General features: G+C 40.0%; 1 protein-coding gene across 1 annotated transcript in view; it reads left to right on the top strand.

Annotated features, from left to right (window-relative positions):
* Positions 1–26,166, top strand: part of cacna1c (calcium channel, voltage-dependent, L type, alpha 1C subunit) — a 207,622-nt gene that overhangs the window by 125,230 nt on the left and 56,226 nt on the right. Inside the window, exons 4-10 of the mRNA XM_030720526.1 lie at positions 2,771–2,910; positions 9,554–9,693; positions 10,495–10,647; positions 12,555–12,754; positions 17,263–17,366; positions 20,401–20,488; positions 20,779–20,863. Coding sequence (XP_030576386.1) covers positions 2,771–2,910; positions 9,554–9,693; positions 10,495–10,647; positions 12,555–12,754; positions 17,263–17,366; positions 20,401–20,488; positions 20,779–20,863 — 910 coding nt within the window. The remainder of the gene's footprint in view (positions 1–2,770; positions 2,911–9,553; positions 9,694–10,494; positions 10,648–12,554; positions 12,755–17,262; positions 17,367–20,400; positions 20,489–20,778; positions 20,864–26,166) is intronic.

Raw genomic sequence — 26,166 nt, 5'->3', positions numbered from 1 at the left:
AAGAGAGAGCGTGATGGAGAGCTTTTGTGTATTTTAGAGGGGGGGGGGGGGGGGGGGGGGGGGGGGGTATGTGTGTTTGTGAGATTAATTACTTCCGCATAGACTGCTAACACTCCACTGTGTGGTGAAGGGTCTGCAGTACAAACGATGAATATTAAAAGAAATCAATTCTGCAGGCTTTGAAACTGAAACGCACACGACAGAAAAAGAAAACAGGTGTTGACTGTGAAAATCTCCATCTTCATCTTTAAGCTGGATGCTTTGGTGCCGAAAAAGAACGCTGGATGGACTTGAAATGAGTGAAGGGTAGAAAGGTAGAGAGCGGAAACAAAACGAGTTTAAGACAGCTTTCTGAGCAGGCGATTGAGGCCTCAGCTTGCCTTTCAAGTTGTCTGTGTTTCAAACTGTTTAAATCCTCAGAATTATAATTCATGTCACTTCCACCACTGTCAGGTTACTTGAACGTTTCCAAGTGTGGGAAAAAAAAAATCATGGTTTACAAGTTTAATCACTTCATTGTGAACAAAAAAGAAATCAAAGCAGATTTTTTTTTTTTTTTTTTTTTATCAGTCTCTTGCAGTTGTAATGTGTTGGCAGCTGTGATTCATGAGACATTTTTGATACGGTACTTATATAGACACAGTACGAACACTTAGCTTAAACACTTATCTAAACCTACTTTAAAAAAAAAAACAGTTGTTACATAAATGCCTGATTCCCATGGTCCTGGAAATGGCTGCGTAAGTGTCGCTGCGACTGGCCTAATGATAGTATGATGCAGTCTTCCTTAATGCTGAGAGACTGTTTGTTTAGCTGGATCGGCTTTAGACTCTCATCAGCCTTAACGACTAATCTTAATGCAGCCACTGTATACGCGAGCTTGTCCAACATAAACATTGGCTTTTAACTTAAGAAGCACTTTGGCGGGTTATAGACTGATCTGACTGATTTGAATTAAAAGCATTTATTTAAATGCAACCTTCTTTCAGTAATGGTTTGCTATTAGGTTTGAGAATTTGTAGGGTCCATTTCTGTAGTAGATATTATAGAGCATGACAAGGGCTTCACAGCACTGTATTTAATGTATTAAATAACTTTACTCTTTATGACAGGGTAGGTGGTTGATCTAAATATACGTGTGATACTTTATTTGGATATGATTTTCAACACCAGTGCCATGTCCATTTTAGATTTTTTTGGATATTTCTTTAAGATCTTTTGTAATTGACTGTAATTCAGTGATTCCTGATCAGTTTTGTGTTTATAAAAGATTTTCCCTCTCAACACACAATTAATTTTTTTTTTGTGAGCCTGAAAAGAAGGCAGAAAGAGAATAAAGTAAAAAGGCATGCGCATGACTCAGGTGTGCAAATACAGCGCTGTCAGTGACGTCAGTTTTGTAGCTGTCTGGAGAAAAATGCCAACATTGATCAAAGGAAATAACAGGCTTGAAGGCACATAATTCCAATGGATTGGACCATTTAGAAGCTGTTTTCCGTCAGTATTGTGTGTGCGATTGTGTAAGGCTGCTGTGGAATTCAACCTAAACTACTTTGTCAGTCCACACGTGAAGATATTTTGGTAAACTTGAACACAGTTCCAGGTTCAGCTGATTCTTCCCAGGGATGAGACTGGAGCCTAGAGAGACCTGGCTGGCCTTCTGTCCCAAACCTCTGGCCCGCTGTGTGTATGTGTCCATGGGAAAATAGTGGGAACAAGGGGAGGAGCAGGGAATAAAATGAATGGATGGACTGATAGATAGAGCTAACTATGTTTTTATTAAAAGACAAAAATGACAGAAAGCAAGAGGATGTAGAATATTTCTAAATATAGGACATTTCAGTTGCACAGCAAGAAATAACTAGATTTGCAAACTGCTTTGATCTAATTTTCCTTGTAAACTTGACAAAATATTTAAGATCAGATATGAAAAAGGATTAGGTGGATGATGAATTGTTTACGGCTTTGCAACGGTCAGAAATTAATATGATCCTGCTCTTTTTCAAGGCCATTTCAGGACATTTCCCAGGACCCTCTCAGGCAGAGGTCGGCAATATGACAACAATCCCTGAGGAACTCTGTAGTAGAAATGCTGTGTGTGTGTGTGTGTGTGTGTGTGTGTGTGTGTGTGTGTGTGTGTGTCCATACATGCACACATGAATTCTTTCCTTCCATTAGACAGTAGCCTTGTAGGACAGGAAGAGAGCCGGTTTGATTAAATAATCAAAATGCTTTGATTGTGTACATGATTATAAGTTAGACAAATACATGTTAACACATAAATAATCACACACACACACACACACACACACACACACACACACACACACACACACACACACACACACACACACACCAGAAGCCACATAAACAGTGACAGAACATCTTGTTCTGGCTGAATGAGTAGGCAGCCAGCACTGCCAGTGCTCACAAGTCATATACAAGGCCCTTAGTGTTGATGTGGGAAAAATAAATAACTTTTATGATTGTGAATGAACGTGTGTGTATAATAGTGCTGTGGCATGTCCATTTTTCCCAATTAGGCACCTCTCATGATGAAAAGATTTACTGCAGATATTTTAAGAATATTGACTCAACCTTGAGTCAAAGTATTTAATCTTACTTCAAAATTTAATGCTGACGGTCTTTTTATAATCACCTCACTCGTGTTTACTCTGATTTTATTATTCCCTGTTGCTCGTTGTGTGTCATTGTGCTGCAATGATGCCCGTCAGACAAGTAAATGGACTTTTTGTTTGTGTCTACACAGGAGCGTGTGGAGTATCTGTTCCTCATCATTTTCACGGTGGAGGCGTTCCTGAAGGTAATAGCCTACGGCCTGCTCTTCCACCCCAACGCCTACCTGAGGAATGGCTGGAATCTGCTAGACTTCATCATTGTAGTTGTAGGGTAAGCGATCAGAAACACGAAAAGAGGAAAAACTGTGATGTGTTAATTGACAGTTCCTTGTTACTCCAGCTGAATCTATGAAGTTTGACAGATGAAGCAAACTTCATACATTCAGTTGTGTAAATGTGAGGCCTGGTTCCTATTCAAGAGCTACCTGACACAATTTTAAATCTCAGCACATCACTGGAAAATTAATCATACTACCCTTAGTATAATTACTTGTCAACAAATAGAGGTGCAGCCAGGACAATTGGCAGCTTCTGTCTAATACAAGAGGCACTCACAGCGTTAGCATCTCTCAAAATTAAAGTAAGATAGCATTTTGCATGAGCTTCCTGTTGCAAAGACAAGGAAGCAGTTATATACTGCTCAAAAAAATTAAACACTTCTTAATCAGAGTATAGCATTAAGTTAGTTAAACTTCCGGGACATTGATCTGGTCAGTTAAGTAGCAGAGGGGGTTGTTAATCACTTTCAGCTGCTTTTGTGTTAATGAAATTTGCAACAGGTGCGTTAGATTTTTGGGGCGTCTTTGAATTCATCCCTCTGTACTGTTTTCATTTCCATCAAACAATGTGGCACCCTTTGACTCCCAACACATTAACCAGTCCATATTAGTATAGATATCCAGAATGATTTTTAATTTCCATTGAGAGCTGATGTGTTTTCAAAGTCCACCCATCTATCCATTCTCTTCCGCTTATCCTTTTCCAGGGTTACAGGTGGGCTAACACAGAGAGAGACAGCCATTCACACTCACAGGCAATTTAGAATCACCAATTAACCGAACCCCACATGTCTTTGGACTGTGGGAAGAATCCAGAGTACCCAGAGAAAACCCACCCAGACACGGGGAGAACATGCAAACTCCACCACCGTGCTGTCCGTGTTTTCAAAGTGTCCCTTTCATTTTTTTGAGCAGTGTATTTCCAGAAGTTGATTTCTATATTTTGTAATCTTAATGAAAGCAGTCCAGCTCTGCGCAAACATATTCTAGATTCTTCTACTGCCCATGCTCCACATCTCCACCAGGTTTCACAAAATTCAGCTTGAGTCATCTTATTGACAGAGAGACACGCTTACAGCCTAGGTGAGGAACTGAAATTTGTTAATTTATTTACTCATTCAACCTTATTTACCATTCAACAGCTATTGTATTGACTGGTGTTGAAATATGAAGTTCAATTTGTGTCAAAATTATGCTAATTTTTCACAGTCAGATGATTGCTCAAAAAATAGTCTGGATCAATGCAGCTTTACTTGTATGGTATGCAAAATCCAGCCTACTGGCAAAGTAGATTAAGAGGCTCATGAAGGACATGAGGAAGGATATTGTGGTAAAAAGGTCCTTTTTCCACAATATCTTGAGTGTGTATATATGGAATTTTATAGTGTATCATATAGACTACTGTAGAAACCCTTTGAAAGGAGTATTGTCATCAACAAAGCTTTCTTTAGTTCACAGTAAATCTGTGTTAAAGCTGCAGCAAACTTTGGCCATCAGTGTATTGGTGAAGCTTAAACTGATTAGTTTGTGAGATGCTGATAGCAAAGCTCTGCTCTGTTTTTCTTTATCTGCAACTCAGCAACATAGTCCATCTGTTAAACCCACTTTGTGTGTGTGTGTGTGTGTGTGTGTGTGTGTGTGTGTGTGTGTGTGTGTGTGTGTGTGTGTGTGTGCATGCCCTCCCTGCCAGCTGTGCTGTGTGCACATAATTTTGTGAGGGCAGTGGTACTATAACCACTGGACTTGACAGTTACATTTATGCCATAAAGATGGTCTAATTGAGCATGTGTGTGTGTGTGTGTGAGTGTGTGTGTGTGTATGTGTGTGTGTGTGTGTGTGTGTGAGCGCGCGCACACATGTGTGCAAGAGACAGCAAGAAAGCCCCCTCAGCCTGGAGGAAGCCTTTGTAAATACACCAACACAGAGACACGCACACTCAGTGAGTCTTGTTCATTGCAAGTCAAGTGCTCACTCACATTAGCCATCACTAACTGAACACATTTGGCTTCAGCCCATAAACACACACACACAGATACACACTCACCCCATCGGCTGACAACATGGTGCCAGTGCCCGTGGCATAAACACAACCTTTACCACTCTTAAGCTGTTATCTACCCTCACTGTCTGTCTCCCTCTGTTTGTGTCTCTTTCTCGATTTGAATTGTGCCTTTTATTGTGATGCAACATGATTTAATGTACAATTATACCATACTGATGCCTGCAAGTAATTGTCTTTTCCTTACACCCCTGCCAAAGGTAGTTCAGAAAGTTAAATACATGCAAATTTGGCTTCTATTTGAATTGTCTTGCAGAAGGACACATCAGGATATTTAATGATTGCTTTTTTTTTTGGAGGACTTAAATTGGATGGCCTCAAAAAGAAAAAAATGTATACTGTGAAGGAGGGTTGCTTAAACTGAAAACTTTTTCTTCTGAGAATTCTGACTAAATCTCTAAATTCTGACTGGTTTCTCAAATTTCTGACTTTTTTCTGAGATTGTAAAGTCTAAAAAAGTCAGAATTACAAGATTACTCTGTTTTCCACTGGCCCTCATCCTCTTCAGTAATATAGTTATTCTTTTAAATTGAAAAGGTCACGCTTGCCTTCTAAAGAAAGTAAACTAAAAGAGTACATTAATTATTTGTTTAAATACTGTAAGCTAAAGGAGCTCATGTATATAGAGCTTTATTTTATTTTATTTTTTGTGTTGTATAACATGATTGGAAGGAGCTCTACCAAAAAATAAATCTGTGTGTGTGCCTGACTGTGTGCATGAATGAGTGATTGCCTCTGTGCCCTTGCAAGCCTAACTGCCAGTCTGTCTGTGTGACTGTGTGTAGATGGGAAGTGACAAGAGTTCACTCCCTCTGGATTATTCACCATATGGGTGAAAGAGCTTGTACCTGGTGCTGAGCAGCCTCAGAGACACATGCACCCTCACACACATGCACACACGCATGTGCACATTCACATAGATGCTACAGCCCATACTCATGCTGACACTTACCTAAGAGGTTATTAGTGAAGGCTCAGTAAGTCAACAGGCTGTGAGCATGTGTGCATGTGCAATATGAAAGAGGTGTATACAGATGCTTTCTTAAGTTCAGCGCTTCTCAAACTTTTTCTGCCACACACAAAAAAAATCACATTCCATACCCCACATTTTTAAAGCAATTATTAAGAAAAAAAATGATCCAAATTAAATTTTCGTGACCTAAAGGTCAGCATTTAATGGATCAGCAAACTCATTTTGAACACCTTTGCGTTACTGCGTACTTTACTTCTTCATCTTTGTCTTCTCTCCATCACTTTTTCACTTTTGTTTTCTCTCAGCTGTATGAGGTTCATCTCCTTCTGTGTGCAATCTCAGGAGGCCAAAAACCTATAAAGAATAAATATAGCATATTCAATTTTTTCCACCATTTACAGGGTCAGAAAACTACTGTATGTCACTTATTCCACCCTCTAAATTTGAACAGAATTTATATAAGCTGAATGTATTGTTTTCTGCTTTGCACTCTAACAAAAAACAACAGCAATGACAAAAACGAAAAAAGAAAAAAAAAAAAAAAAAAAAAAAAGCCTGTAACACAACTCACCACACTTCACTCAGATATGGCACTCCGGGCGATACTTTCCATGCTGTCAAGTTAAAGACAACACTGAAGGTGATGTGGATGAACTCTCATGGCCTGACCCACACAAAAGTTTTTGTTTTCTTCTACTGCACTTTTATTGTTTGTGGAATGTTGGAAATATTTGACAAGTAAACTTATTTTCTTTGTTTATAGAGATGCATGTTCAGATTACACTCGTGTACCACACACATTTGGATACAACTGTAGATGCATGATAAAATGTGTTGGGAAAGTGCTTTGACTTTCACACACACAAAGTAAAAAAAAAAGTGTTTTCATTTATACTATCAGTGCACAGTTGCAACTTGACACTTTTATTCAAATTAGAATTTTGCAGAAAATGCTTTTGCGAGAGATACACAATGTTTTTGTGGTTTGGTGTAATATTTTGTTGTTCAGGTGTAGCGTTTTGTAAAAGAAAAATTGCCAATAGTTTCAAAAATAGTGTCTAAGTAACCAGAATAAAGTACAGTATCTCAGGCACTTGTTTATTAGTCAAACAAAAGCAGCTTTTAAACATGTCAACTTCAGTAATCAGAGCCTGTGATGGATAATAATACTAGATATTAACGCCACATACAGCCACATATCAAAATAAGCAAAATTAGGCTGACTTATCAGTTGGCTGATATTATTGCCGGAAATTAGCTGTTGATATCAGCATTTATAACAGCCAAGAAACAAAAATTTTAAAAGTAAACGTGGGAGAAACACCCTTCAACTAGATTATGACTGTTGATGTTGCATAGTTTGTCCACCAGAGGGCACTCTGCAGCTTCCCTGTTGGCATCACGCTGTTTGGAACACCGCTAAGAGAAAACCGGCTGAGCCAGTCAGAGTCAGGCAGAACCTAATCGAGTACACAAATAACTACAATAAATAAAATATCAGAATTTTGGATTGGATGCTGGATTTTTAAATCACCAAATCAGTATCAGTCAATTCTTGCAAAACACATCAAAATTTAAAGCGAGAACAGATAGTGCTTCAAGAATCACTGATTAAACCTGTTCAAGCATTTAAAACTGTAATAACTAACTGTAAAGTTACTTTTCTTTATGAATGCATGCAGTTGATACTGTCTTTAGCTGTGGATGTATGAAAGTCACAATGTGGCGCTACATTCCAAGGCTCTAATTGCCTTTAAACACCCTACAACAAAAAGGTGCAAAATTGTGAATCTCTGACGTACTCTTCGTGCTCTGTTTCAAAGGAGTGCTTCCCACCGAGAGAGAGAGAGAGAGAAAGAGAGTTAATCAAATTGAGAGGGAGGTAGTGTGAAATAGAGAGGCCGTGAGAGAGTGTGAGAGGGAGAGAGAGGGAGATATGTTTTGAGAGGCCTTTTCAAGTGGCCATTTCATCTGTGCTAATTGATAATTCTCCATGACTAACGCGCCACTGACTGGCCTTTGAGCCGCACTAGCTGGAAAATGGTATTGTATGGTGATTTCTAAAGGATCTCAGAGAGACGGGGACAGGAAGGGAAGAGTGATAAGCTCAGCTGGACGTACATAAATTCAAGCTCGTGAGTCACTTACAGCAAAGGGATATATGTCAATAATTTCATCTGGATAATAGTTAACAAAAGGCAAGAGCATTAAAAGCACACTGACAAATATGTGTGGACACCTGATGAGTACAGTATGATTGCTGATCATCTCATTCCAAAAATCTTTAGGCACTAGCTGCTGCAGCAGCCTGCACGTTCCACAAGAACCTGTCTGATGGGATTTACTCCTCGTAATCAGTGTTATATTTTATCCCAAGTTCTTGCAGACCAGTGTGTGAAATTATGGCTTCATCAGTCATCGATTAGCACTCATGGGCACTCTCATGTTATGACATTTTGCTTTACAATTACCACAAACTTCAAGGCACTCTATACCTTACAGTAAAACAGTGCTCCCCAACCTTATGGGTTGGCTCAAATTAACCCATCCTAACAGTGCAGCTGTTTAGCTGATTTGGCCCTTTTCTGTAGTGCTGTCCTTTTCAGTCCCAAGGTTGGTAACTGCTGGCCTGCCTTACCATAATGCACTTTAGATTTCTCATCAGTGAAACTAAAGGTCAGTAGCACAAACAATGAAAATCAGTCCCAGACCTGAAATTCACCAAAGCAAAGTGTTCACACATTTTGGCCAAAGTCCATTAATTCAATTCATGAGCAGTTTGTACCTGAAACTTTCTTGGCCAGATGTTTCTGTGTGCTTTCAGGAAGGGGAACAACTAAAAAGGGCAACAGTGTTAAAATACATTTGGCATTTTAATAGAGGAGAGTTTTTCTGCACACTTAGCTTACCGCATATCCTGACTCTATATGTGTGTGTGTTTAGGTAGGTGTGTGTGTGTGTCATTTTGGAGACAGCTCTCTTCACTACAGTCATGCACAGGCTTCTGTGGAGCTGACTGTCAAATCATTAAAGCCACATGTCTCACTTTTCCTTATCTGTGAAAGACAGAGGGAACAGATGAAACATTTTCTATTGTTTTGTTGGAGGGATAACTTATTAAGCTGTTATATTTTTTGCTCTCGAGTTTTTCCATGTGTCACGTCGTAAAACAGGACAGATGACTTCACCATTCCTTTACCTTCTAAAAATGTGTTCCCAAATTTGGCTGCCATCGTGAGCATATCCCACCTGTCCTGTAAGGTTCCACTGGGAACTTGTTTTGGTGTAGGATCACTAAAACCCATTATTACCTTTTATGTACAGCTGCACAGCTTAATTATTTATTTCAAACAATAAATAGTTTGTTTTAATTAGTACCTGATATTGTGCAGCACATTCAACATGTGAAAAGTGGCCAACAGAATTAGAAAAATAAGGCCAGAGTGACACCAATTGTAAAGTATTCATTGTTTTTTTGTGTTATAACCCCTTCCATCTGTATCTCTTTCCTTGTCTTCTCTCTCTCATATATTCTCTAGTATGTGGAAATGGGATGTCAATGTGAAAATGATGGTCATTGAAGTCATTTCCTTCTGTCTTACAGGTTATTCAGTGCAATCTTGGAGCAGGCCACAAAAGGGGACGGGGCTACTCCTATTGGAGGGAAAGCAGCCGGCTTTGATGTCAAGGCTCTGAGGGCATTCAGAGTACTCAGACCTCTCAGACTGGTCTCTGGAGTACCGAGTAAGTACTGAGAGCAGTGGAAGGAAAAAAAAAAAAAAACAAGAATGAAAGAAAGAAAGACAGAAAGGAAAGAGCACAAATGGCGCTCTGGGGACCAGGTGTGAATGGTTATTGGTGTGGAGGTGGTGGTGGTGGTGGTGGGGGAATGGACCAGAGATTGAAGCTGACAATGGTGCTTGATGCCACGCATGATAACACACACACACACTCAGAGTCTTCTTCTTGTCCTATTGTCAGAAATTTAGAGACTAGACTTGTTGGACAGACGGATAGATGTTGATGAAAACCAGTGCACAGGTTGCGAGTGCAGCGCTATTGCTTTGTCATTTAGTGTAAAAGTACTGAGTGCCATTGTGCGCAGTGTTTGGATTAAATGTCGTTCACGAGCTGACTAGCACTCAGACGGCATTCAGTTGCTTATGTGATGTGGAATTTGTAAGTATTTATAAAATTAACTTGAAATGTGTTCTGTTTTTTGGACATGTTTGCATTTGAAAATACCTTTTTTGTTTGTTTGTTTGTCTTACCTAAAAATGAATATGTCATATTTTCCAAGCAGAGGGCCTATTACAAAAAGAGTATTAAACCCTCACATGAAATATAATAATCAGTTTAAGTGCTTGCATGCTGATTACATATGACAATGCTGGTATATGAGGCACCACCAATTATTTTTAATGACAGTAAGCCCCTAATCCTCAGATTTTATTGTAATTGTATGTATTTGTATGCATTTTTTAAAATGTTGCATCCACTCTCATATGCATCTTTGGCTTCTTAGCAAATGTGTGTTTGCTGCAGGTTTACAGGTAGTGTTGAACTCCATAATCAAAGCCATGGTTCCTCTGCTCCATATTGCCCTGCTGGTCCTCTTCGTCATCATCATCTATGCCATCATCGGTCTGGAGCTCTTCATGGGAAAGATGCATAAGACCTGCGTTTATAACCTAACAGGTACAAACAAACACAAACACAGAGCGCGAGGAGTGAGGAGAATACCTGTCTGTATGCACTGATGCACAGATGCAAATAAAACATGCATGATCAAACACATCCACTGGCACACAGCACTTCAGTTGCTTAGATACATGTTAAAGCATGTATTCAAGTCTATGTGTAGGCACGCATCAGTTAGCATTTATTCACATACAGACACACTCTAATCCCAGGGATAAACACATGGATGACCACACAATCCCTTTGAACTGAAATATCAAAGTGAGCATACAGTAGCTGTGCTGCCATCTTGCAACCTTTATGTTTTCAAGGTCTTTTATTTTGACTGGTCTGTGCATAAATCTTAACTCTACAGTAAGACTTTATCAGCAAACAAGACAGTAAGCAAACATACCAGTTAAATGATCACCTCAATTAATTATTCAAACCATCATTTATGTTTCTGAGCAGGAACGGTTCAAGCAATAATTGAAACAACAGCTGCCATAAATGATTGAAACTATTTCCAGCAAAGGGCCTCAGGTATAATGGACTTGAGGGTTATTATGATGATGTTATACATCCCCTGAGAGGCATTAGCCTTCCACAGGGTGTCAGTGGAATACTCTGTTATCCTACATATTACCCCGGAGAGCTTGTTTTGTATAATTAGTAAAACACTTTTTCCACATTGATTTTTTTTTTCCATGGTGGCTTTGTTTGGTGTTACTTCACTGTGTCCTTTTAGCCTTTTAACCTCTTTTTAGATGTGATTAGATTTCATATGTAACTGTAGCAAAAGTCAAAATGTTCAGCGAGCACTGCTTGGATGGGCATCACTTTCTCCTGCTGGGATCTTCAGTGGAAAAGATGAGCAACTTAGAAAAATATTCTCAATTTAAAAAAGTCTGTGTCCACAAAAGCAGAAGGAGTCATGATCTCAAGGAATATTTTGGTAAGAAGGATCCAGTCTCCACTATAAACTGTATATAGTAGACACTGACTTTGTGACATGAAACACTGACTACTGTTTTGAAGCTTTGAGCACATTCCATTTTTGTTTGCATTTTTGTAATCACAGGGAAGTTTGTGGTGCAAAACACCACCAATTGCAACTGCAGACTGCAACCAACTTCCGGCAACCACTTTTCACATGGAGTTACAGGGGGTAGCTGACAAATCTCTAGAGCTGTATACTGTAACTGGGGCTTAGCAACTGATTTCAGGGATTTGTCAGGGATTACTCAGAAAAATTGTTACTTTTTACAGTGTGTTTCAATACAACCCAATCCTCAAAAATCACAGAAATATTGGAAGTTGCACACCCCTAACAATGCACAATACACATAAAGCAGTGAGTTATATGAAAAGTCATCGCTCGCACAGCTGGAATCAAAGGAGCTATAAATAAGCTATAGAGCAGTGAATGTTTTTGTACCAGCTTCTAAGGATGTTTCTTTCTATCATAAATTTGGATAACTTATCATGGGAGTCTATGAGGAGTGACCTGCTTTTGGAGCAAGCCTCAAGCACCCTTTTGAGGATCTCTGGTTTTGCCACTCTTAGGTTGGCTTCATGCTGCTTGGTTTCTACATTAAAGATCGTGTTGTGTAAAAGCTAAAATTTGCTTTTCCTATGAAGTTTAAATCACTACATCTGTGGGTTCTAAATAAATTATAGCCATCTTGTTGTACTGTGTTGATTGCCTCGTACAACAGCAATTGATATTTTGTGTAATTCAATCTAATTTGCACCTCTGACTCTGACTCTACGGCAACAATGCATCAAAGTACAGCTCAACAAAAAAGACACAATTTGTCAGATATCGGAAAAACATTATATGATGGCCGCTGCCACTTTGCAGCTGTACTAGTCAAAGACTGTGAATTAAATAAAACCCTTGCATGTTTCCCCTTTTGTCACAGGTACCATTGCAGCGGAAAAGCCAGCACCGTGTGCACCTGATGGCGCTTACGGTCGACACTGCACGAAGAATGGAACACAGTGCAGAGTGGGATGGGAGGGCCCAAACGACGGCATCACCAACTTCGACAACTTTGCCTTTGCCATGCTAACGGTGTTCCAGTGTATAACCATGGAAGGCTGGACGGACGTACTGTACTGGGTGAGCCGGACACCACAGCAGTGTTTTTGTGTGTGTAGTACAGGATGTAGATAAGTGAGTGCCAGAGGGATTGGTGTGTGGAGCCACTGTACTGTGTCTGTAACATCAGTGCCAGATGAGTGCTTTTGAGAAAGGAGTATAACACAATAACAAAAACACTTGTCTCAGAAAGGTGGGAACACACAAACAAAGATTGCACTAACACACACAAACGCACACACACACAGTTAGCCTCTATCTCAGGTTAAATCAATGCAGACAATACACTGTGTAATTGAAGGCGCAGATTCATTTAGAACGTGCGTAGAATTCCTACGTTTAATTTCAGTGTCAAGAGAGCAAACATGGGGGGGGGGGGGGGGCACGCACAAATAAATATTTCCACTGGAACAAGTTTCCCTGCTAATCAAATCAAATCAAGCTTGGTAAATTAGGGGAAGTTTTATCTTGTAGGGAAGAAAACGCTTAGCTCTGTGGCTCGAAATTTGATGAACTGGTTACAAAAAGTAGCAAACGAAATTAGTTTCTCTGTATGTGAGCTGTGACATAAAAATGTGCATACAGCATGTGCTTGTTGGTTGTTTCTTATACACGTGGGGCAGACAGCTTACTAGCTCTACACCCCTTCTCCTACTCCTGCTCTGTCAGCCCCACACATATACGCACAGCACTCTTTGTAACAAAGTGGACCTGCCGTATTACTAAGAAGCAGGGTTATAATAGTTTTGGATTTTACATTATAGTTTAGTTTTAGTTAGTTTTTACTTTTTTTTCTCTAATTCAGTTAGTTTTAATTAGTTTTCAGAGTGGTTTTGCTCGTTTTTATTAGTTTTTATTTTTGGTTTCATGCTTAGTTTTAGTTAGTTTCAGTTAGTTTCAGTGTTAGTTTTAGTATTTTCATACCTGATCAGGTGTAAGATTCAAGGCGCAAAAGTGACTATTGTGTAATGAAAACTTGACAAAAGATACAGTTTAAAGAAATATAGTCAACAACCAACTGTTCACAAGACATGCTAAATGTGTGTAATATTAAGGACACACATGAACATCAACAGGGAGAAACAAAGAAAAACATGAACTCCCAAACTCAATAAATTCTACAATAAACTCCACAATAAAGTTCAGCATCAGTGCAGCAGATTAATAACGCCTACATGTGGTGTTAAACAAAAACAAACTCTTTGAAGGAGTCAAAGCTCAAATCCAGCTGCATCCTGATGTTCTCACCACCTGAAGCTGCTTCTGTTTTGGAGCTAGCTTGGTTAGATGCTGCTAATTAAACCTGCAGGGTCTTTGCGGCCTCTGTACACAACCTACAGAAGTTGCCGACCTCATGTCCGCATTTATGCTTGTGTAGCTGGATTGTGTGTGTTAATTATCTTGTGGTCGTGTGCAGGTGTTTGTACTCAAAGAACCTCCATACGGGACTCGGCAGACCGCAGCCATTACTTTGCGGACCAGCGCGGTGAGCGCACGCACATGCGCACTCACACAGTTGTCCTGTGGCGCTCCCAGCTTAAACTCCGAGAGCGGAAACAATGATTTCGTATCAATCCACAAGGGTTAAAAAAAAACCCCAAAAAAAACAAGTAAATGAAAGTCAGTTTATCGATAATTTCAGTTAGTTTTAGTTAGTTTTGTAAACTCACAATTCAGTTTTAATTAGTTATCGTTTTTTCCTTTTAATTATAGTTTTTATTTATTTCAGTTAACGACAATGTTTTTTCAATTTCAGTTTTCGTTATTTCGTTCGTTTTCGTTAACTATAATAACCCTGCTAAGAAGTTAAATGTTCAGATGATTGAAGCGCCAGTCCTTTGACATTTTGTTTGGATTGTGCTTCTCCGTGATTTTCAGCGTCACACACTTTCACAACAATATATCAACATCTAACATTTGCTGCTGTCATAGCACATAAACCCACTGTCAGCCACCCACTGTTTATCATCTTTTTTTTTTAATCCCTGTCCACCAGTCTTTGTCTTAAATTCTTTAATTAACAGACTTATCTTATTATTTTTCACATTTTCTTTTATTTTTAAAAAAAAGTAACCTTTGCATTTGCATTCTGATAATCCAGTAATCTAATAATCTGACATTTGTGTTAAAATCAAATTCTGGATGCTGAACTGCTCACTTTGTCTATATCAGCACTACTAAACATCTTAGTGTGATCCTCACAACAATATCCAAGTAAACTTCTATTGATACTTTTATAACTTTAGAGTCATTTTCTGTCTAGATCCATTCACCTATCTAAGATAAAAGTACTCAAGTTATTGTGGAACTGTTTAAACCCATTTGTTAAATAAGAGATAGTGTTTAGCATTGAATTACAGAAGCAGCTAAATGTTCTTAATTGTGGCTCATCTTCCTGCTCTTCAAGCAGTAGATAAAAGGCTTATAGTCAAATTTAATCACACAGCTGTGCCATTCTCACTGCTGTCTGCTGCTCTTTTTAACACACACTGCTCCTTTCTTTTTTCCCTGCTTCTATCTTCCTTTAACCTCTCTCTAACACACTTTCCTGTCCTCGACCTCTGCTGCCCCCTCTCATTCATTTCTTCTTCCTCTCCACGTCAACCTTCCCGAACCTTTTTCTGTCACGTTCCCTGTTCTTTCCCTACTTTCCTCACCCACCTGTTGGTTCCACATCCCTTCTTTTCTCTTTCCTCTTCTTTCTCCCTTTCTTTCTTCTCCGTTCCTCTTTGCCTTTTCTCTCTCTCAGATGCAGGATGCTATGGGCTATGAGCTGCCATGGGTCTATTTTGTCTCTCTTGTCATCTTCGGCTCTTTTTTCGTTCTCAATCTCGTTCTGGGAGTGTTGAGCGGGTAAGAGGTTATGCTGTTGTCGTGTGTGTATGTACAGTATGTGTGTATTTACTGTTTTAAATGTGATAAATGACGATGTAACGAGACTCCCTTAACCAAGTACAAAATGCAGATTATTCTTATTGCTTTTCTTACTAGCTTAAGTGGCGTGTTTTAATACTTTAGATGCAAATAAGAGCTTTACCGAGTTTCACCTCATTATTGCGCCAGAAAAAGTAGAGCTACACTTGAGGAAAGACAAAGTGGTGATCACTGAACAGAGCAAAATCTTTCGCTCTCTCTCCTTTCGGTTTCACTCAGTCGATCCTTTGTCACAGGCCTGAAAGAAATACACACATGCATTCAGAAAAAGCTGTGAACGACCCCATGTCTATCTGTTATGTTCATGTCAGTTTGTCCCAAGGGGCCACATCCTGTCACAACCTGTCTGTGCTGAACAGGTGGACACACACACACACAAATCTTCAAGGGTCACATGATTCTCTTCTTTTTCTTACATATGCGAGCTTTCTTCACTGAGCACCGACTACATTTCTAAATCCCTCCTGTGTGCGCACACGTGTGTGTGTGTGTGTTGGCTTACATACATGTTTGCCTCTTGCAAGTTAGCATTCATCTTTTTTGCATTTGTGTGAATGCGCTCTGAGTGTTTATATTTGTTTAAAGGCATATGTGCTGTGCTGTGTGTTTTGTTTCAATAAATGTTGCTCGAGCAGGCTCGCTGGGTACTGTTTTACCCCACTCTGCCAAGTCACACTGTTTCTGTACAAGCGCCTCCCGGTCCGTAGGGACACACTGGGGTATAAATAATTCACCCCTCAGGTCAGCCATGGAGGTGGAATGCTAAAAAAAAAAAAAAACACACACAACAGGGAAAACACAATAAGGACAGAGTGGAGTCTAGAGGAAATGTGGCATTAAATATGGAAATTATGGAACAGAAGGCTGCACTGAATACAGAACGGCATTTTTTAAGCACCCGGGAAATGCATAGTTTGCAGATCACATTTAATAATGATGATAATCATCATCCTCATGGTTATAATGCTAAAAATAATTATAAATAAATTGGAAGGGAATGGCTTTGACTCAATCAATCCTATTTCTAGTCCATGGGAGTCTCGGTGCACAGTCTGTTCATGTATCTAACTAAACTGTTGTTTCTCCAGTGATTCAGGATGAAAAAATGCAGATGAGAGTGGAAGTAAAATTCCCCACATGGTTTTTAAACTTCTGACTTCTTCTTTCTTACAGGAGTGCGTTAGTTCGGTTGTTTTGTTTGTCATGTGGGAACTCACAGTCTCTTATAATTATGACTATTTTAAAAGGCCAGCTGAATCAACTAATTATATCTTTATTATTTTTCATTCACATTTCCCATATACTTTGCCATGTGGCACACTAAGTGGCTGACAAATAGTATGAATGCACCATAATCCCAGCAGGGATCCTGCATAGGTAAACAGTTCCATCTGTTGGGAACTTTCACCAAGGATCTAACTCCTTCCCTTATCCCTCCCTGCCCCTTCTTCCCTCCCCTTTATCCTGCCACTCCCTGCCCTTTCAATCAATCCCCTCTCTGCTTGTCTTATTTTTCCCTCTATTTTTGCCATCCATCTACTTCCCATCTTCATCCTTCTATCTCCTCTCTTTCCCCCTATCCTAACTCCTCCTAGGTGAATGACGCTGTAGGTTACAGGTGGCCCTGGGTGTATTTTGTCACCTTAATCATCATCGGATCCTTCTTTGTGCTAAACTTGGTTCTGGGGGTATTGAGTGGGTAAGGGCAGGGTCAAAGGTCATTTGGAGCTAATTTCTCTTTCTTGCCTTTTTGCTGCTCTTGGAGATTTTTGCTTCTGGCCTTTGCTCGAGGGAGCTCTTCATTTCTTTCTCCTTCCTGCCTCTTGCTGCTGCTGGCGTTTATATTTAATGAGTACAAAACATGTACAAGAATGTGTTTCTATATAGTCCCATTTGGTTGTTTTACAAGACCATGTATCTGAGGTTTTGTGACTCTTCCAACAGAGCAATGCTGACTGCACATAGTTTTTTTTTTTTTTTTTTTTAATCACTGTAGCTGACTGTAGTGAAATCATACTTGAGCATCTGGCTCGAAGACCACTGAAACCTTTTGGGTATTGTGTCTCTTACTACAAGACTACACTGCTGGATCTGTAAAATAGCACTAGTGCTATCATGAAGTGCTCTGTTTTCAGCACTGATGCAGTGAGGAAAAACTGCCATCTCTTTTGTTTTTTGAAAACAGGAATTAATCTGTAAATTAAGAACCCTTGTGAGCAAATAAAAGCTGTGTTTATAGACTTCTGCTGGAACTTTGACAAGCAATTAATACACAAAAGCATGTAAGAAGATGTACTTGAATTCAGCAGTAATTGAATCATTCCAATTGCCACCTAAATGCATCTCCATGCCAAGATGAACTCTGCCAGCGAGCAGGTTTTAGAGTCAGATGTCTCATCCCTGACTGACTGACTGACCTGAATCTGACTTGATACCCACTGGAGAAGTGGCAGCAGCATTGTGGGGAAAATAATAGAGGCCTATCTGTACCAAACAGCTTGGGGGGTTTGGCTGTCTGACTCTTTGTCTGACGTCTGACTAATGATGCTGTCAACCCACTACACAGCCTGACCTTTTACCAACTGGTTCCTCCATGGCGTGTGTAGGTCTCAGATTGGCATAATAACTAATGGCTAAACAGGAAGAAGGAGAATGAAGGATGTCGAGACATAGGCATAGGGTGTGACTCTGTTTGTCTGGATTTGATGTAATACGTAAACAGAAAGGATGGATAGAGGGGCTAGATTGAAAGAGAATGAGTAGATAGAGAAAGGAGAATTTAAAGATGACTGAGGACAGAAAGGTGAGACGGTGGAGAATTGGAAAATGAGCGTGGAGCCTAAGAATTTAGCACTCACAGAAACACTCACACACACACACATACAGTACATGCACACTGAACTGCACAAGCACAGATCAATAGGATTGGATCTCCTGCTAATGTTCTGACAAGCGGGACAATAGCAGTTTGTCCTAATTCTCATTGATCTACTATTGTGGGTTTGAGTAGGGAGTCTGCAGTTCAATCTGAGGTTCCATCATTCCTCTAAATTTCACACAGACACCCTCACACACACTTAAATTCTGTCCAGCCTATAGACATAACAACAACAACAACAAATCAATAACAATACCAAGAGTTTCATCATGTTCCTGATCACTGGGGAACAGTGAAACTTAACACCCTACACAACCTCCCTGGTGTTTAATTTAAACCTTGGTGCTAATTGCTTGAAATCTGATTAGGAAGATTTAGATCATGTTTAAGCCCAAGCTTCAAAAAGTCCCACTTTAATGGTCAAAACCAAGGTAGGGAACTTTACATATACCCTAATTTAAAATATTCACAGCAAGGAGGAATTCGCTGCATTTATTTTGCAATGGATCTTTGAATTTGTTCATGTTTTAACTACAAAAATTCCCAAGCCTCCCAGCTCCTGTCAGCTCTCATCTGAATGAATTTTATGTGTTCAAACTGGATCTTTGGTTCTAACCTGTCTTTGACCTTCCCCAAGCGCAGTGTTCAATCGAATGTTCCTTAATTCTTTCTCCCCTCCTGTCACCTGGAAGTAATTTCACCAGATTTCATCATAATTTCATAATGTTTCTCGCTCGCTGGTCACGTTGGTTTTAATTGTTTTAAATCATTTTCATGTCCTCTTTGGGCACAGAACCTCCAAAATCTTAAAATCTATAATCAACAAACAAACGAAAATGTGTTTTCGGCATAATACAGTAAGTAGTTATACTACAAATGATCTGGTCAATAAAAACAATTTCCACAACCTGAAAAACCAGGTGAGGCACAAGCCTGTAACTTCACTCCATAATCAAGGTCTCTGAGTAGTGATGGAAAGAATGAGCTGGCGGGCAAAAGGTTAGGAGTTCAGTGATGCAGGATGACCTTAGAGCAGAGCAACTTTTCCTCCAATTTGACAACAGCTGAGACGATGCAGCTGGTGAGGGTACCCTCTTTGTGCCTCCCTCTGGGGTTGTACCAGGCACATTGCAACCTGGGGAAAACCCAGAAAACACTGCAAGGAATTCCATCTCCCAGCTGTCCTGAGAGCACCTGGGTGCAGTACGGACAAATTTAATTTTACAGTTACACAAAAAAAGACTTGTATTAAACACCTTGCACTTTTTTTGGAAGCTTTTAAAATTGGAAGACTTTTCACTGTAGCTCTTTATCATGTCAGCTAAGCATGCAGCAGCCAGTAATCATCACTTATCCCCTGCTGAGGAAAGGTGGTGCATTTCATATCTTCAACTGCGCACCGGCCTTAATGATTAGGCTCGCTTCCTTTCATGTTTTTATTGGGCTCGTCATTGTGTTTATATGAATCACATAGTTTCAGTCTTCATCATCTTTCATGGAAACCCAGCTGGCTCGAATTGTATATTGACTGTATTGCATTTTTGAAGAGATGATATTTAAATATGTATTAATAAGGTATAAAGGCCGATATTCTGGGAAACGACTGCATACTAACACAGTTTCTCCTTGGCAAAACTTTCCTATTGTTGCTTAACTTTTCTTCTCTCTAGCAGGGTTTTCCCTCTTTTCCTTTATGAAATAACTTATTTTTTTATTTAATCAGTTCTGCCACATAATAAATTTGCCAAAATCTTAGTCTAGATTTTCAGATTCTCTTTCCTGTCTCCCTCTGTTCGCTCCCTCTTTCCCTTCAACTCTCTGCCCCGCTCCTTCTCTTTTGCTCCCCACCTCCCAGAGAGTTTTCCAAGGAGAGAGAGAAGGCCAAGGCACGCGGTGACTTCCAGAAACTCAGAGAAAAACAGCAACTGGAGGAAGACCTCAAGGTAGTTTGGTGTGTGCCCCTGTGTGCGTGTGTGTATGCAGTTGAGCCCCCATTCAAGAGAGGCTGTTACAGTCTTAAAAACAGTGAGCAGAGAAAGCAACAAAACAACAGCACAAGTGCTGTTTCTTACCTCATGGAAAAATGTTCGGTATAAAAGTAGGGCACACAAAGATTGAGAAACATAATACAAAGTCTAAAACATTTCATTCTTATGATTCCAAACACATGTGCAGTTTGATCTTTCAGTACTGTTTACCAATCAATATTTCCCTTGTTTGTGTGTGAATTCAGGGCTATTTAGACTGGATCACTCAAGCTGAAGACATTGACCCAGAGAATGAAGAGGAAGGCTTGGATGATGAGAAACCCAGAAATCGTAAGTGTGTTTTTTAATGAAAAAAAGAGAGAGTGGTGATCCATAAAGATGACTTTTGTGTGCATGTGTGAATGAATTGTCGATTGGTGGTACTGGAAGTTACGATTACCTGAATTACAGTAAGACTTTGACAAAGGCTAATTAGAATGATTTCCTCCCAGTTGCAGTGTAAATTTGTGAGGACAGATGTGCATGTGTTTGGATGCACATATGTCTGTGCTGTGTTTATTGCTTGGTCTATACGTAGTGAGCATTTTGCAGTCTCTTTCACACTGTAGTGGCACAGTCATTAAATGAACAACTGATATACCAGCAGAGTGACTGACAGACCAAGAAGATATTAATATTATCTGCTTGCTTTGGCTCAGAATCATCCTGAGGATTAAAACCTGTTTAGATATTAGTGGAATGTGTCAGACTGCAGCTAATAGCCTCTGGGCCCACACTGTCACACACAACAAACACACACATACTCCTGCACCTATGCAAACTTACACTCTCGTGCGTGCACGCACGTGCGCACGCACACACACACACACTGTATGTACACCCTAAGGAATTTGTTTACTTGTGTTTTGACAGAAATTTACACACACAAATTAACACCTTGTCTCTCTATACAAACACTTCCAGAGAGATGCAGCCACATATGGCACATGTCTCCCCAGGAATAAGCTACATTTCCTTGGGAGGGAGAGTACAGAACTGGCCTCTTTTAACCTGGAGGTTGGAACTCAGAAGATAGACCTTGAAAGATGGACTGTAAGAAAGACAGGCAGTGACAAAATGTGTGTCTGTGCTGTTTCTTTGAATGTACCATTTAGCATACACAGTATGGACTGTGAACTATTTTATAAAGGCTTGGAGCTCAGCTTGCCCACACTGGTAGTGGATGAATGAATAATGAAAACTAAATATGCAGAGACCGAGCATGCATTCTGCTTACATTCTGCCCACAGCCCGCTCATCTCCTGCAAATCACTGCGGTTCATTCTGAGAAAACACTGATGACTGCCAAGGGAAAAAGAAAGAAAGAGAAAATCTAATGATGATCTAATCTTTCAGAGAATATCAAGAAATTAACATGGTCAAATGAGCAATGACCCAATTTACATGAAAATAAGGCACAACACCCCCGTGGCTAATCCGTAACAAATCTGCTTGTTTTCACCTGTTACCAGTGTGCTCCCCTGGGCCAATCACTCTGGCAAAAACACATCAGCAGTCTCTTAGATAGTGTTTTGGCACATTAACAAGCAAACAAATACAGTATGTGGCCAATTTTGAAAATGTCACATCAAAATATTGAGATGTTTTTTATTTGCTCCACGTTTTGCAAATTCTGCATCAGGGATATTATTTGTCATGTTTGGTTTAGTCAAATATGATTCTAAAGCAAAACCTATAAGTAACTGTCTTACACACATACTCTATATTGCATAAATATTCACTCACCCATCCAGCTTATTCAATTCAGGTGTCCCAGTGACTTCTACAGTCACATGTGGATAAAACCAAGTACCTAGGCACGCAGACTGCGTCTCCAAACATTTGTGAAAGAATGGGTTGCTCTCAGGAGCTCAGTGAATTCCAGCGTCAATTGCTACAGACCTCCAGATTTCACATAGCCTTCAGATTATCTAAAGAACAGTGTGTAGAGAGCTTCATGGAGTGGGTTTCTATGGCTAAGCATCTGCATTCAAGCCTTACATCACTAAGCACAATACAAAGCGTCGATCTGGACTCTAGAGCAGTGGAGACGTCTTCTCTGCAGTGACAAATCACACTTTTCTGTCTGGCACTCCAATGGATGAGTCTGGGTGTGGAGGTTGCCAGGAGATCAGTACCAAGTATCAAGTTTGGGGGATTATGGTGTGGGGCTGTTTTTCAGGAGTTGGGATCGGCCCCTTAGTGCCAGTGAAGGGAACTCTTAATGTTTCAGCATACCAGGACATTTTGGGCAATTTCATGCTCCTTATTTTGTGGGAACAGTTTGGGGATGGCCACTTCCTGTTCCAACATGACTGCGCACCAGTGCACAAAGCAACATCCATAAAGACATGGATGAGCAAATCTGGTGTGGAAGAACTTGACTGGCCTGCACAGAGTCCTGACCTCAACCCAATAGGACAGCTTTGGGATAAACTAGAGCACAGGCTGTGAGCCAGACCTTCTCGTCCAACATCAGTGTCTGACCTCACAAATGTGCTTCTGGACGAATGGTCAAAAATTCCCATAAACACTCCTAAACCTTGTGGAAAGCCTTCCCAGAAGAGTTGAAGCTGTTATAGCTGCAAAGGGTGGGCTGATATCTCATTAAACCCTGTGGATTAAGAATGGAATATCACTCAAATTCATAGATGTGTGAAGGTAGATACATAAATACTTTTGACAATATAATGCATTTTCCTTAATAAAATCCAACAAATCTGCCATACGAACTGTGCGGATCACTTAGTTGCAAGATTAAGTTTATGATGTCTTTTAAACAGTATAAATTAGGCCATTAGATGTAGATGATCTAACAAAATGATTAATACATATGATACAAAGTTCTCCATAAGAAAGATCAATCATCACTCTCTGCTCATGAAGTTGAAAAATCAAGTCACTTGCTCTGTCTATTACTCTGCCTCCCCTCTCCCCAATGGCTGGGTCCCCTTGTGGGAAGATGAACGAGGGCAGTTTGTCCCTGCTGCCCAGGACATTTTGCATCAGCTCGTGCATGCACAGCTCACCTAAATGTGTGTCCTAAGAAGCGATAAGAGACTCAGAGAGTAGAATAGATGAAAAAGAAAACTAGATGTTGCGACACAGTGGCAAAAGGATAGAAACAGAGTGTCTGGGATTTCACAGCATGTCCAAGTCTCCAGACAATATCTAGAAAATGAGATCAGGGTATTGTCCAGATTTGCTCTTTACATGTTGCACATAGCAGGAGCAGGAGTCTGCTTCACATGCATTTTTCTACTGGAGATATTTTGTGTGGCTGAGGTGAGGATTCTTCCTGAGTAGGGTGTGCAGAAGTCACATGAAACCCCATCCATTGGCTGTAAATTCACCAGACATTCACTAGACATGCTGTTCTTAAGTGGGCTCATTCCAACATCATTGTATACCCATGCCATCTCATGATATTCTAACATACAGTGCATGTTGCAAATGATTATAGCAGTGACTATATATCTCTCAGCCCATCTTTACAAAGAGAGTAGCATCATTTTATTGACAGAAAAAAGCACATCATTCACTATATTGCAAAGGAGAGATGATGTAAATTATAATATATGTAAAAGCTGCGTGTTTTGTGTCATCTCAAGGGCATACTCAGTGTGTGTCTGTGCGTGTCTTCAGTGCGCTCGTTCTCTGTCAACTTGTTTTTACATGCTGTCATCCTGTTTTGGTGTCTTTGTTGTTTGTGTTAGGAGTGTCTCCAGCCCACCTGAGAAACAAGACCAGTATGCATGCCTGGTCCAGTCATTCTACTGACTGTTAGGATGGTATGTGTGTGGCTGTGACTTGTGCTCCCATCTCTATATGGTTGTGATTAGTGTACACTAAAATGTCTAGGTCGCAGTGTCTTTGGTTGTAATTATGTTTGGTCTGCAGGGCTTCTGGTTAAAATGCTTCATTAATGGTAAAACGATACAGTATATCCCATCAATCCTGGAAACACACCGGACCCCTAAAGAGTTTGCGGAGGATGTGACTAAAGAGAAAGATGTTCAGGCTTCTATTCTGTGGCTTCTTCAATTCTTCAAAAATCTTCAATTTATGTTGCAATGCATTCTCATCCCAGGGCGTCAAATACTAACATTTTGATTGATGTGCAGAATATTAGACACAGAGGGACTGTGAAGGATTAGAATGTTTGGTAGATTTGTTAACCAGGAGGTCACAGTTCATGTTTAGCAGCTTCATGCTTTTCAAGTTTGTTTTCACTCATCACTTGGTTAGGTTTATGAAAAGACTGTCATTTGCATTCAAATATGTACCTTTAGAAAATGAATGCCACACCTTGAAAACTTATGTTTAATCGGGCAATTTATGTTTCACATGGTCTTGATACCCATGTGATGGCATGAGGTCCTTTACAAGCATCCATATGTGACATCTGGGAGTGAGAGACCTGTCTCGCTCCTGCCATAAACCCAGTGCATCACAGCACGGATGCCAAAGGACGCCTTCTGATTATCTGTGAGATATGCTGGCATTGACAGAACAGCAGGATTTGGTGCCATGGGAATGCTGCTCTATTGTCCATTTCATGGAGGTGTCAGTGTATGTGTTATAACTGTAGCTTGCATTTAGCTGCTGCCCTAAAAATGCTTTGATAGATAAAATATTTCACCTTTCTGAAACTAAAGTATCCATAATCAGTTGCCTTAGAAACTGCAGTTTTACCTTGTGACATGGTGAATATACATTTCCCTTGAGGAAACATATTTGCCGGAAACAACTTCAGAAATCAACTTAAAAAATTATAAAATTGATGAAATCATTATTATTATTATTTGGTTCAGCATCTGTAGTAATCCAGATGCTGTGCCAGTCTTTTATGGTAAAGAAAGAGCTGAGCATGAAAGGAAAGCAGTTGATTTAACTCTACGTTCCTACCTTCACCTGTGGCCATGAGCTCAGGGTAGTGACTGAAAGAATGAGATTGTTCATAGAAGTGGTGGAAATGAGCTTCCTCTGAAGGGTGTCTCAGTCTTTGAGACAGAATGAGGAGCTTGGTCATTCAAGAAAGGCTGCTACACACTTGCTGCCTCACACTGAAAGAAGCCATTTGATATGCTTTGCAAATCTGACTTAGATACCTCCTAGATGAGCAATTTCGGGCATGTCCAAATGGGAGTAGGCCCTGGGGTACACCCACGACATGCTGGAGAGATTATGTTTCTCAGTTGGCTTGAGAATGCCTCAGTGTGTCCTCAGAAGAGCTGGAGGAGGTAGTCAGGAAGATATGAGTATTTCTGCTAAGACTGCTGCCCCGCGTCAGAAAATGGATGGATTTATACGATTTTTAACAGCAGTGTAAGGATCTGTAGGGGTTGTTTCATGTGAGTCAGTTAATGTGATAATGGTGGTTGTACAAAGTTAAATATTTGTATTTTTATTGAACCGTGTGTGTATCTGCTCATCATCCCATCTTTGTATGCATGTGTAGCTCAAATGTGTATATAATCTTTTTTAAATGTCCTGCTGTATGCTTTTCAACAAGAATACAAAAACCTGTTTGTTTAATGAGTGCATATGTGCGGTTGCATACTTTAAATATGATCTTTCATATCCATCGCTTT

Source organism: Archocentrus centrarchus, chromosome 23 (assembly GCF_007364275.1).
Source record: "Archocentrus centrarchus isolate MPI-CPG fArcCen1 chromosome 23, fArcCen1, whole genome shotgun sequence".
Lineage (NCBI taxonomy): Eukaryota > Metazoa > Chordata > Actinopteri > Cichliformes > Cichlidae > Archocentrus > Archocentrus centrarchus.
Note: the sequence above shows the minus strand (reverse complement) of the source record. Positions and strands in the feature narration are given on the sequence as shown.